The 12,515-nt window shown below is 42.8% G+C and overlaps 1 protein-coding gene across 3 annotated transcripts in view; it reads left to right on the top strand.

The window, feature by feature from the left end:
* Nucleotides 1-12,515, top strand: part of nrxn3b (neurexin 3b) — a 310,461-nt gene that overhangs the window by 262,788 nt on the left and 35,158 nt on the right. For all 3 annotated transcript variants that reach the window (XM_030720979.1, XM_030720980.1, XM_030720981.1), the window contains one exon: nt 3,857-4,028. In XM_030720979.1, the coding sequence (XP_030576839.1) occupies nt 3,857-4,028 (172 nt within the window). The remainder of the gene's footprint in view (nt 1-3,856; nt 4,029-12,515) is intronic.

Below are 12,515 nucleotides of genomic sequence, written 5' to 3' on the forward strand. Positions count from 1 at the left end.
TAGTTACACAGAGCATGAACACAGCATGCCCACACATACTGTATACTTAAATGACCCACACGCATACCGCAAACATTTATTCCTATAGCGGTGAAGAGTCAGTGTTTGTGACTGACATTAAATAAAGAGTGTGGGAGCATGTTAGTCTATAAAAGGGCTTATACACATAAACTACCAGTTAGACTGCTGTAATCTCCTATTTGGAGTGTTTGCTTTTTAGAGTTGAATGTTAGGATACTGTATTTTTATTTTTTTTTGTGTGTGTGTAACGCTAAAGACCCTGAGATTCTTTATTGCAAGGTTACGCTTCATTGTCTGCGAGTCTGTGTGTGCATGACGGGGTCTGTTTGCATTTAAGTGTGTGCAAGTTTTGGAAGTGATTTTTCTGCGCATCATTTGTTTACACCTAGAATAGCCGGCCATCATCTTTTCCACTAAGAGAACAATAGCCATTTTTCCCCTTTTGCTCGGGAGACAATGAAGTGCCTTCCCGCCACGCGAGCGACAGGCCAATAAAAAACGTAATTGGATCTGTCAATCAAACATTGCTGCAGCGCAGGGGGTGGGCGGGCAGGTGGGTGGGCTGCGGTGGCAGGGGTGGGAGGGTAGGCTGGACAATGGGAGTAGTGCAGATAGAGAGAGAGAGGTGTGTCATTGCAATGCACTAATACACACAGTTCCTTCTTTGCACACTGCCCGGAGGCACTCAGTAACAGTTACAAAGGTGTACAATTGTTGTGTTTTGTTGTTTGTTTGTACAGGGGCCAGGGGGATGACGATCTGTCTTTGTTTGTAGGTATTAGTGGGTCGGTGATGTGGCTTTGATGCGACTACACAGGAGAGCCAGGGCTGCCAGAGCCTCTGAAGGTCACAGTGGATGTACTAGTGCTGATGTGTCTGTTTGTGCTTTGTATGCGCTCAGGCCGTCAGACATGTTGTTTTTTTTTATACCAGGGAAAGGTCTTGTCTTCAGTCAGGAAGGCCATGATGCTTTAGTAGTATTTTTCACGGTACAACAGACACGCTGAGCATCACCTTGTCACATTAAATCATCTGCATATTTGTGCGTGTGCTTATCTTGTCTAGGTGCGTAGATTATGTGTATTTGCTGCCAGATAAGCGGCGTGCATGCACGTACACGTGCGCCCACGCACACTTTTATTGGAAGTGTTGCTCTAAGTTTTAATGACAACTACTTAAATTAAGAGCCCATTTACAACCTCGCTGACAGAGAAGTTAAGTGCACATTCAGGAATTCTGCTCGCCTACTCTGCACCCTGGCTCAGCTTTTAGGAGATGGCTTTCTTGTGTCTGTGGTGACATTCTTTTTCCATTATTAGCTGAGTTAGAGATTGTTACAGAGCAGAGCGGCTCTATCGTTCCTTCCATTATGGTCTCAAGCACACTGAAATTCTGTATCTCTTTTTATGAATAGACAAAGGATGTTTTAGCTGTAAGTTTGAGCGTGGTGCTGAATACTGCTCAGTGCCTTTTGACCACTTTGGCAGTTAAAAGGAGTTGTAGAGAAAAGTACAGTATGCAGAGTCACTGCGGGGGTTCATTTGCTGCATATTTTCTGGGCTTTCTGCCTTTTTTAAATCTTTGAAATGCTACCTCTGGAGGATGCACGGTACCTTGAATCATGACAACTCCTGCCCCGTGCACTTGCAGAACACCAAGAAACAAAAATGGAATCCTAATTAACAGAAATCAAAAGAAGCGTCTGCTTTCTTCCATGGTTTTTAAGATGCTCCAGTTAAGAAAAACAAACTTAATTAAACAGTATTTTCTTTAGTTATCTATTAACGTCAGTGACCTCACGGCAACTTCCAGCCAGTGGACAGTGACTGTTGGAGGTTGCTGGCTGTCGGCAGGTGAGTTTGGTCACAAAGAGAGTGCTGCACTGAAACCCTCCTCGTGATTTGCTGTCAGATTTTTGCAGTCACTCATAGTTTGTGTTGCACTCATCACAGTTTTGCTACCTCTTGGTGAGTAGTTTTATTACACTTGTTTGGAACCAGGTCTCTCTTGCAAATGAGATATTGAGTCTCAGTGGGACAACTTGTATAAATAAAGGCTAAATAAATAAATATATATGGGTGTTTGCAACCAAGTTGGGGTTTTCTATGCAAACTGCTTGCGAACACATCAATCTGCTTGCAACCAAAGTAATCACAAGTAGGTTTTCGCTATACTGTATGCCACTTTGTGACCAATTTCATGCTTGCAACCTCCAACAACCTCCAGCCGCTGGTTGTGGAATGCATACTTTTCCTTGCAACCTGCAGTTGCCACAGTTTCACTGACTGGTCTCTAGGTCACTCGGTGGTGGTTCTCAGACGGTCGCCAGTCTGTCTCTAGGCCTGTGTGACTGCGGCTTTTGTAGTTTTTAGCCACTAACCGGTGAGTAAAAAGCAAAAAGCAGAATGCAAGTGAAAAATGAAACAAATGCTCAAAACAGTGCATGAACTGGCAGACAAACCAGCGGTTTATCCTACAACCACCACTCCACCCTCATAATGTGGACTTTGTAGTTCTCTAAAATGGGACCATTATCTCTTGGTGAACAGTATTGTCACAGCTGGTGCATTAGGGCACCGACTCCAGTGGCATCTGACAACACAGCATGATATACTCTGGGACGGCACTGCTGCTTGATTTGTTTTTTAATAGTGCAGCAAAAATGTAGAGTAAACCAACTTATAGCAAAATGTGTTGATAAAAGCTGAAGTCTGAGGCTAAATAACACCATTCCTTTTTACCGTATAGTGAAGCTTCCCATGGTAATCGGGTGGTATAGTATTCTCATACTATAGCCTCACTTACTGCAAGAGGAGCTGTATCAAGCATAGCTTGGCCTTATTAAGTGCTCCTCTTAGGTATTAAGAGCCTGTAACATTAAATAGAGGTCAGCAGGTTTAAGTGTTGTGTCATTTAACTTGTAGCAATCCTGCAGTGCATTTATACTGAGGAGCACTGTTAAATTCAGCTTGACATTATGAGGGTCTGTATTGTCACAGTCAACCATGCAGGGCCAGTGTCTCTGTTGATCAATTAACAATATGTGTCTGCTCTGTGTTCAGGCCTTCCTAATTTTGGTTTTGTTATGAGAAATAGTCCCACTGCTCTGGGCTTCTAGAGAAGGTAATTACACTGAGAGATTCCCTGTGGGGGATTAAAACAAATGACACAGAAAACACAGCCTTTCCCCATCGCCACTCACTCGAGCCCTGCCTCCGCTCTGAAACCTTTTGCTTGTAACGCCTACATGGCCATGAATACACAAGCAGTCACAATAAAACATGCTGGCAGCTCATGAAAATTAGTGGGGTCGAGGGGAGAGTAGTCAGAAAGTGATGAGGAGGCATCGCGATTTACGGACATGGTATAACTGGTTTAGCATTAGGAGCTAAACAAAGCATATGGTACTCATACATTCTGTAAGGACCGCAGCAGAAAAAGCATCTGTCCTGCCAGTTTTGTGGTGACAGGCTGCAGGGAGCATTACTCATCATTACAATCTCTGCTGGCAGCCTATTTTCATCACATTACAGTGGTATAATGAAGCGTAGCACGCTAGCGTCCTCAGGTTCTCTGAGTAGTTCACCATTAGCACCAGCCGAGGGCATTCATCCAAGTAGCTTTATTGAACTTTTTACAGTTAGTTTATTGTATAATTAATTCATTACGGCACAACAATACATGTGGGTGGAATCTGCGGTTGCAGCTCAAATTCATCTAGCACTGACAGCGGTGGCACACAATCTGATATGGCTTGCATTTATTGAGAAGTAGCGCTCACTTTGATTGATGGCATCAGATCACCAACTCTGTCTACTCTTTGTTTCTGTTCCAGGAACAAGGCAAAATAGGTGTGACATTCAACATTGGAACAGTGGACATCAGTGTTAAGGAGGTAAACACACCGGTAAACGATGGCAAATACCATTTGGTGCGATTCACCAGGAATGGGGGCAATGCAACCTTGCAGGTGGACAACTGGCCAGTCAATGAGCACTTTCCCACAGGTACTGAACCCTTTTTTTTTTTCTAAACTATTCTAAAAGACTGTTATTAACCCCTTTTATTTGTCTGATGAATCCTTTCTATAATAATTGAAGGAAAATTATAGTTTTAAAACCACTGGACACCATCTGTTTCATTATATAAAGGGCAAAAACCAAGAAGTCAAAACAGCGAGTACAAAAAGATTCACCTTCACTTGTTCCTAAGGGTAAAATATGTGAGACGACTAACAAGCATGTGGTCATTATCTGGCAAACATCATACTCATACTGTAAAATGTGCCTCAAAAACCTTCAAAAGACATGATAAGAGGGGCACCCCAAATTTAAATCTGTTGTCTTGCGAGAGGTGTTAACTGTGCAACATCTGGCCAGTTCGTTTCAGAAACGGAAGTGAAAGGCACCGAGAGGCGTCCGGTCGGTGGGCAGTCGAGGAGAGGACTGAAGGCAGAAACCAAGGGTGGCCTGTTGGCCAGATAAAGCTGCTGCCTGCCTGTATCTCTCATTCCCAGGTCAGCAGAAGCAGCGCAGCAGCAGAATACAAATAGGGTCATCAAACAGAGCCTGCTGCATTTGGAGGCTCAGGCACTCCCTCCATTTGGAACAGATATGTGCTGCTCAGCTAGCTAGGTGAGAGAGTGCGAGAGAGGAAAAGAAGGAAAGAAAAAAATCCTCTCCTGCTTCTACTTATCAGTCCATTAAATTGAGTTGGCTCTCCTCAACTTTGATATCTGGTGTCTCCATGTCAACCAGCTTAGGAGGCGCTACCTTTGTTTGCTCGTTTCCTTTTACCCTCTTCTTCAATTTCACTTAGTCAAACAGAACAGACGCACGGGGAGACAACATGCAGACAAAGTGGCAGTTGAGCCAAGAATGACAAAAGATAATATGAAACGTCATTGATCTCCATGGTACAATTGTGCCATATTAGCAAGACAAAAATATACAGAAATAGATATAAAGAGCCAGTGTTCAAATTCTTTTATGGGATATGAGCTGAGGTATCTCCAAGAATGCATCAAGCATCTCTAACTATGATATTTTATTCCAAATGCGTAAAAAAGAATGCATATGCAGAAATGCTGATACTACCTGATGGTAAGAAGCAAGCAAATATGAGTTGATCCCTTTCGCTTCTCAGCCCTATGTCTCAGCAGCCCTACAGCACGCTCCCTTTGCCTGCTTGCCTTCACCAATGACAGGCCAGCATCCTCTCCTGGCGTGACCTGGCACGCTGTTTTGGTTTGGTTCAGTGCCAGCGCAGGTGACGTTAATCTCTTCTGTCTCTGGCTTTCTTTTGCCGCTGGCTGTCTTTCGCTTTTCTTTGAGCAGATAAGGTTAGACGGGTTTCATAACTGCGTTTCAGCTGCAGTAACGCTGCAAAATACTGAGAAACTCCACAACATACACACAAGTGACATCTCCCTCACGTACGCATTCACACTCGCATCTGCACGACGCTCAATGAAGAAATTGGATTAATCAGGCAAATGCGACGGCGTTGTTGCGCGGAGGTAGTGTCATGTCCCTTATGTGTATCACACAATAGTTCAGCCGTTCTTCATCTTCAACGGTCATCAATTTAGGATAGGAACTGAACGGCTACCACTCTCATAATTACCTCAAAGCGCCTGCTGCATAAGCATTTAGCACTTGTTTTCTCAGCTTCTGTCAATACATATGTCAATATATGTGATCTAAAGCCAGCATCCATTCAGAAATCACTGCTAAATGGTTTGCTGAGGTTTACATCTCAGCTTTAGGAATGCACGGCAGAGAGAAGTTTAGCTGTGGATTTCTTTCAAGTGATCCCGCTGAGGTTTGTTCCCTTTTCTGTCCGCCTGTCATTGTCTTGAAATGGAGTTGAGGTCGGCGGATCGAATACGTGGTAATTTCTTTTTCTCTTCTGCACAGGTAATTTGCAGGACATTCAGTGATAGTAATTCAACGATGATTGATTTTTTTTTTTTTTTCCTCACCCTCCCTCCCTTGTAAAGGGGTTGTCATCTCGTGAGTAATTACATGTTAGGGTCCAGACTCATCGACTGCCTTCTCACACTCCTAATGCTTAACTTGAAGGCAGTAGCTGCCACGAGGCTCTCAGGCCGCTCAATAAACAGTTACCGGATCTGGGCATGGCCTCTCTCTGGTGGGGAATAGGTGAGGACAAAGGTGTTGGTGGTTTGCTTGTCAGTCACGGCTGCTTACAAAATAGCCTGGGGTGTGTAAATTGGACGTCTTAACAACAGTGTTTACAAAGTTGGCCAACAAAAGTATTAAGACATTAGGATTCACTTCAAACGGCTGCAGGAAGTTTTTACACGGTGATGTGCTGCTAAATAATGGGACAATTTGGGAACTGATTTTGAAACATTTGTTTCAGAATTCCAGTTTATTAACAGCTTTATTTATTTAGTTATTTCAGCCCCACATTTTAAACAGATAACATGACACTGTGCTCACTATGTAAATACTGACATGTTGATATCTTGAGTAGCAATATTCCTAAAATTAGGAGCAAAGAAGAAACCCAGTTGTTACATAGATTTTTTAAAGCTTCCTGAAGCACCTTCCACAAGTTGGAGCGTTTTGATAGAAGCTGTTGTAAGCTTTAGTTTTTGCAGCATGGAATAACTTTTCCAGAAAAAAAAACAAAACATTAGTCTGATGAGTTTCAGAGGGAAGTTCTTTTTGGGGGGCAGGTGGGGGGGTTGGTGCCATTTTGAGACACTCAGCAAGGCAATTTTATTCCTTCTTTAATGAGCTGAGCAGTTTTCATCTGAGCTAACATAATTGGCTAATAATCTTTCTAATGATCAATTAGACTTTTTAAAATGATGAACTTACATCAGGTGAGACAAAATGCCATTCGAACACCGGAGCGATGATCACTGAAAACGATCCCTGTGCTGCGACGTAGATATTCCATTAGAACTCGCTCTTAATTTCTTAATTAATTTCTTCTTAATTTACTACTTTTTTCTTTTTTCTTTTTTTTTTTTAATTAATTAAATTTTTTTTAATTCTGCTTTTTTTTCCACAGTCAAGGACATACATTACCACAAACTTTTGAGTGTTAGTGTATTCCAATATAACAGTACAAAACCACCACTTAATATGACTTCAGGGTCAGAATTATGCTTGATAACGAGATGTAATGGTTTATATTAGACTGTATTTGTGTACCTAGTAAAGTAACCAGGGAGTCTCTAACATGTGTCTGAAGTTGCTCTTTCTCCCATCCCTCCATCCAACCATCCATAATCTCAACCACTTATCCAATTCAGGGTCACAGCGGGGCTGGAGCCTTTCCCTGCTGTCATGGGGAGAGAGGCAGGATCCATCCTGGACAGATTGCCAAGCTCTCACAGTCCTCTTTCTCCCAGTAAACTGAAAGGTTCAAGTGTTCATTTTGCAGTCAGATTAAATCGAGGTAGTAATTCGGACAGATGAAAGAAGAGGAACATTTTATTAAATAATTGAATGAATTATGCAAGCTGCATAATGTGTTGAATATACTCTGATTGTTTTGCTGTGCTCTCCTCTCAGCTTAATTCTCCTTTGTTCCATCTCATTGCTTACAGAGGTATCCAGTGCTAGCTGACAGAAACAGTAGCCAAAAGTTAAAAAAAAAAAGTAGCATACGAGCTGCAATGAAGAGGAACTGTCCTTTACTTTTCTTTAGTTTCTGCTTTACTTTTATTGTCCGCTCAAAATATGGAAGGCAGTGCATGTGCACAGTGTATGAAAGATGACCTTAATGTCAAGCCGACTGTGCCCAGTGCACATCAAGAATTTATTATTATCAGTACCCGGGGTGAGTTACACAAAACCGCTTTACAAGACAAAAATTCTGCACTTTAGTGTGATCGGTATTAAGAAATAAGACAGAAAAAGACTTCTGCGCTTCATAGTGCCATTCTTCCATATAACAATATACCCGCACTGATCCCACACTGGAGCATTTCCACGAGGCTCCGGCAGCTTACGAGTGTGTGTGTGTATGCGTGTGGGCGTTGAAAGTGTGTGCTGACTGCTTTGTCTTCCTTTCTCTAATTATTCTCCCCCCTCTAACAGTGCCCTCTCAGATCTCTATTCTGTTTTTGTCCTCAAATTCCTTTTTTATCCATGTTTCTCCGCCTTTTCGAGTCGGTGCTCATCGTGGCTATGTATCTTTCCTGCAGTCCTGTGTACTTGTGTGACAACCCACATTACTGCAGGGACTTGTCTTTGTCTAGTGAGAGGGTTCCAATTTCCTTATATAACACTCCGAATCCCTGTACTCTTTGATTTTGGATTACATGATCTTTTTGCGTGAGTTGGAATCTTTGAATCAAAGAATTATTAGACCGAGCCAGGCGGAAATTGTGCATCACACGTTGCCTTGAGCTGGCTGAGTTCCAGGCGTTGTCTCAGATGAATGACCATTGGCCTAACTACTCTGCTTGTGCCGCAGGGAAAGTATGTCCGTGTGTGTGTGTGTGTGTGTGTGTGTGTGTGTGTGTGTGTGTGTGTGTGTGTGTGTGTGTGTGTGTGTGTGTGTGTGTGTGTGTGTGTGTGTGTGTGTGGTCCATTTGTGGTGGGTACAAGGGGGCTGGTCATAGCCAGAATGGCCTTGTGTTCATTTTCAGAGACACATGCGCTCAAAAAAACACGATTACTTTCATCCATTCACTGATGCACACAATGTTACGACTCCCACAACCTGAAGCAGACACAATGAGTAGCACGGCTTCAAAATATCTGCCAATCTTTGTCTTGAAATACAGACAAAACAATTCCTCAGGAGCGAGATAAATCCCCACGCATCCCTGGGGCCAAACATGATTAGCCCTATCTGAGACACAATCTTTGTCGCTCTCACAACTCAGAGTAAGCTGAGTGTACAAGCCGCCAGTCTAATTCATCTTTTCAACACCATAAATTTCAGAGCGACCTGATAAATGATGAATTTACTCCCTGGCTTTGTCTGACGCCTGAGAGAGAATGGAAGGAGGATCGAGGGAAAAGCATGCCGGAGAAAAAGAGGGACGTGGGTGAATAGAAAAGAAATGCAACCGCTGAAGGAATACAGAATTTAATGGAGTAGAAGACAGAAATAAGTTGACAAAAACGAGAAAGAGCTGACATATAGACGGGCAGAGAGGAAGAGAAACGGAATGGCGAGTGAGTGAAAAGTAGATAAATTGTGGCTGCAGCGGTAGAGGCCTGATTCAGCCAAGAGGAGCAAAGAGAGAGCTGATTGCTGAGACTGGGAGACAGAGAATAGCGGGAGCAGATGAAGAAGCGGAGTATCGCTGGATGGACAGTATGCGGAAGAGAAAGAGAGAATAGAGAAAGCTTGAGTGCACGGACGAATAACCAGGGAGAGAGAGGAGGAGAAAAAAAGAGATGAAAGTCAGGTGTAGATGGGAAAGAAGGTTGGTGGTGCAAGATATTCATTACCAGGGGCTGCAACTGCTAGCTGTGGAGTTGAGCTGTGGAATGATGATTTCTGGACAGGGCCACACTATATCAAATGTACTCATCATCCCCAAATGGAGAGAATGCCAGGAGCCTGTCACGGTAGCCATTTTCACAGTTTTGATGCGCTCTCAGCGTTGGCCCTGTGATGGAACCCCGGTGAGATTAGTCTGGCAACCAACTGCAGAGAATGAAGCAACCGACCAGCAGATGACTGTCGCCGTGCCAGTGTTTGTGTTGACTGAATAGCTGCCACCAAAGGGAAAAAATTCTAGACACTGTTTTGGCTGGGAGAAAAAAAATGGTGAAGGCATGCAGTGGGGCTAAAATAACAACCAGCAACATGTGCACGGAGCAAAATCTAAAGCAGATCCAGCATGTTAGCTAAATAAACAGGAGGTTCTGTGTTAATGTCCTGCACGTAAGTGTGTGTGTGTTTATTTATATATATATATATATATATATATATATATATATATATATATATATATATATATATATATATATAATGTCAGCAGTGTGCTGCTGGATAAATACAATTATCATCTCATCTGCATATATGAATAGAGATTAAAATGGCTGAAAAATTCATTCCAGATCTTAAGTTTTTCTGATAATCAATATTTATGATTATATAAGCAATAAGGATTTAGAATAAGCTTGTGTAAATTTTATTTATACTAAGTTAACATTCACCTGGGGTGGCTGTGGCTCAGGAGGCAGAGCAGGTCACCTACTATTTGGAAGGTTGGTGGTTTGATTCCTGGCTGCTCCGGACTACATGCCAAAGTATCCTTGGGCAAGATACCGAACCCCAAGTTGCTCTCCGACGCAAGCGTTGGAGTGTGAATGTGTGTGAGTGGTAGACAGTAAAAGTACTTAGCTTGCATACAGATGGAATTGCTTGTATGAATGGGTGAATGCAAATGTGTTGTATAAGTGCTTTGAGTGCTCAGTAAGAGTAGAAAAGTGCTATATAAGAACTAGTCCCTTTACCTAGCCTGCTCCATAAGGGCTGTGTGGGTGTGGTTTTATCCGATTTGACCTTTAAAGCCCTGCAGCACATTAGGGAACTCTGTCCAGGGTGTACTTCACCTTTCACCCTATGATAGGTAAGATAGGCTCCAGCCCCCCTGCAACCTTGAATTGGATAAGCAGAAGGATGGATGGATGGATGGATGGATGGATGGATGGATGGATGGATGGATGGATGGATGGGACCCCATGAGAATCCCTTGAACAGGAGAGTCCTACCTCTCTTCCAGTCATAAATGTGTCCAGGTTGGATAAGCTTGACGCTAATACAGAACCCAAAGCAAGCTCAGCCATATTCCTGGACAATCAGCTGATCTCAAAGATAGTCCACAGCAGCTCATAACCGTCTGCTCATCTTTTTAGTAAATCTCATCTGAGGAACTGTTTCAGCCTGCCTGCAGCAGCTGCCTCTCCAAGCCGCTTTGTAACCCACCTCCAAAGTAGCTCCTCCTTTTCTGCTGTGTCTTAATGACCATCTTACCTGTTCATATTGATGTCTGCTCTGTTCTGGGCAGGAAGTTCTTGCCATACTGGTAAAGTGTAAAGTGCTTTGACGCAGCTGTTGTGAAGTTGCACTATATAAATAAAATTGAACTGCTGAAATTAAATATGCAGAATTAACATGTAATAGAGTCAGAGTATTATTATAATTATCATCATTACGGGTAGAGAAGTATCTAGGTTGCCGGAAAATAAGACTGGCTGTGACATAACATCAAACACATAATAATGTCAAATTTCTCATTCGTCTCTCTCCCAGAATAATGAAGAAAAAATTGCTGAGGAAATATCTGTCCACTCTGTTTTGGAAAAAGAACTGAAAGGGGTTTCTGTAGCAACAAAAACTACAGTAGAGGGATTTTTTTAATAAACAGTCGTGCTTTTATTGGCAAGGTCATCCATTCTGAAGTCACCTCTAGAAATTGAATATCAAATTGACAAACTAGAGAGAATTTTCTCATTAGTTGCACAATTAGCTGGTGGTGTATTCATTACGGTGGGGACTGTCACCTCATTAATCACCTAGAACAATGTAAGAGCTATACCTGAGACCACGCCATTAGCAATGCACAGCAAGCGCAAATCTTCTTCTTCTCTCAGTTTCATGATTTCAGTTTTAAAGAACTAAATAACGTGAGACCGACTTTAAGCAAAAGAAAAAGTGGGAAGAATGCAGAGAGATTATTTGTTGACGGCACTTATCCTCCCTCCCCTGCGCTTCCCATCTCGTCTCCCAGCTCACTGGATCAAATTCCAAACCTTTCCGACTGTCCTCTGATTTCAAATACGACCATCTTGCCTCCCTCTGTGGCCCTTGTCCAGAGGAGAGTGTATTTGGCTGCCACCTGAAACCTGCTTGAGATCAAAGGAATGGGGAGGGAGTCCTGCTAGTAGCTGATTAACCTGCTGGCACACTGCAGAAACAGTCCTTTAGCTCCTTGAGCTCCCTCGCAGCCATATCTACACTCCTTCCCAGCTGGCTGTGAACTCAGCACTTGGCTGGTTTTTCCGTGAAAGGTAGGAAGGAAAGAGAGGACAGAGAGAAGGAAGAGAAACTGAGACGAGCTTATGGTTTTATGTAATTATGGTGTGTTCACACTTCAGTGTAATGTTATGTAAATTTAGTCAGCAGGTCAGAGCAGTGCAGATTGACACCAAATGTAGCATATTACTAAACCAAGAAAGAAAATGAAACACGACTCGGGTGGCTGTCAGAATGAGTGTGCATAAAGTTAGCCACATTCAATAGCTCAGTCACCTGAGAGAATTACAGCAGTCCAACTCGACTCACTGTCAGATGAAGCTTTGCCCTTTCAGTTTTATTATACTGTAAATGATTCGGTGCCAATGCCTTTTTCCCTCCAAATGCCTTTCCTCCTGAGTGTTGAGTGACATCACGCCGTCATTCATAATTCTTTACAGGCTTCACACTCTTCTGTCATACCTCAGAGTGTTCGAAGACAGAGTGGTACGTCTCAATTCTCGGTGTCG

The sequence above is a fragment of the Archocentrus centrarchus genome, chromosome 24, assembly GCF_007364275.1.
Source record: "Archocentrus centrarchus isolate MPI-CPG fArcCen1 chromosome 24, fArcCen1, whole genome shotgun sequence".
Classification (NCBI taxonomy): domain Eukaryota; kingdom Metazoa; phylum Chordata; class Actinopteri; order Cichliformes; family Cichlidae; genus Archocentrus; species Archocentrus centrarchus.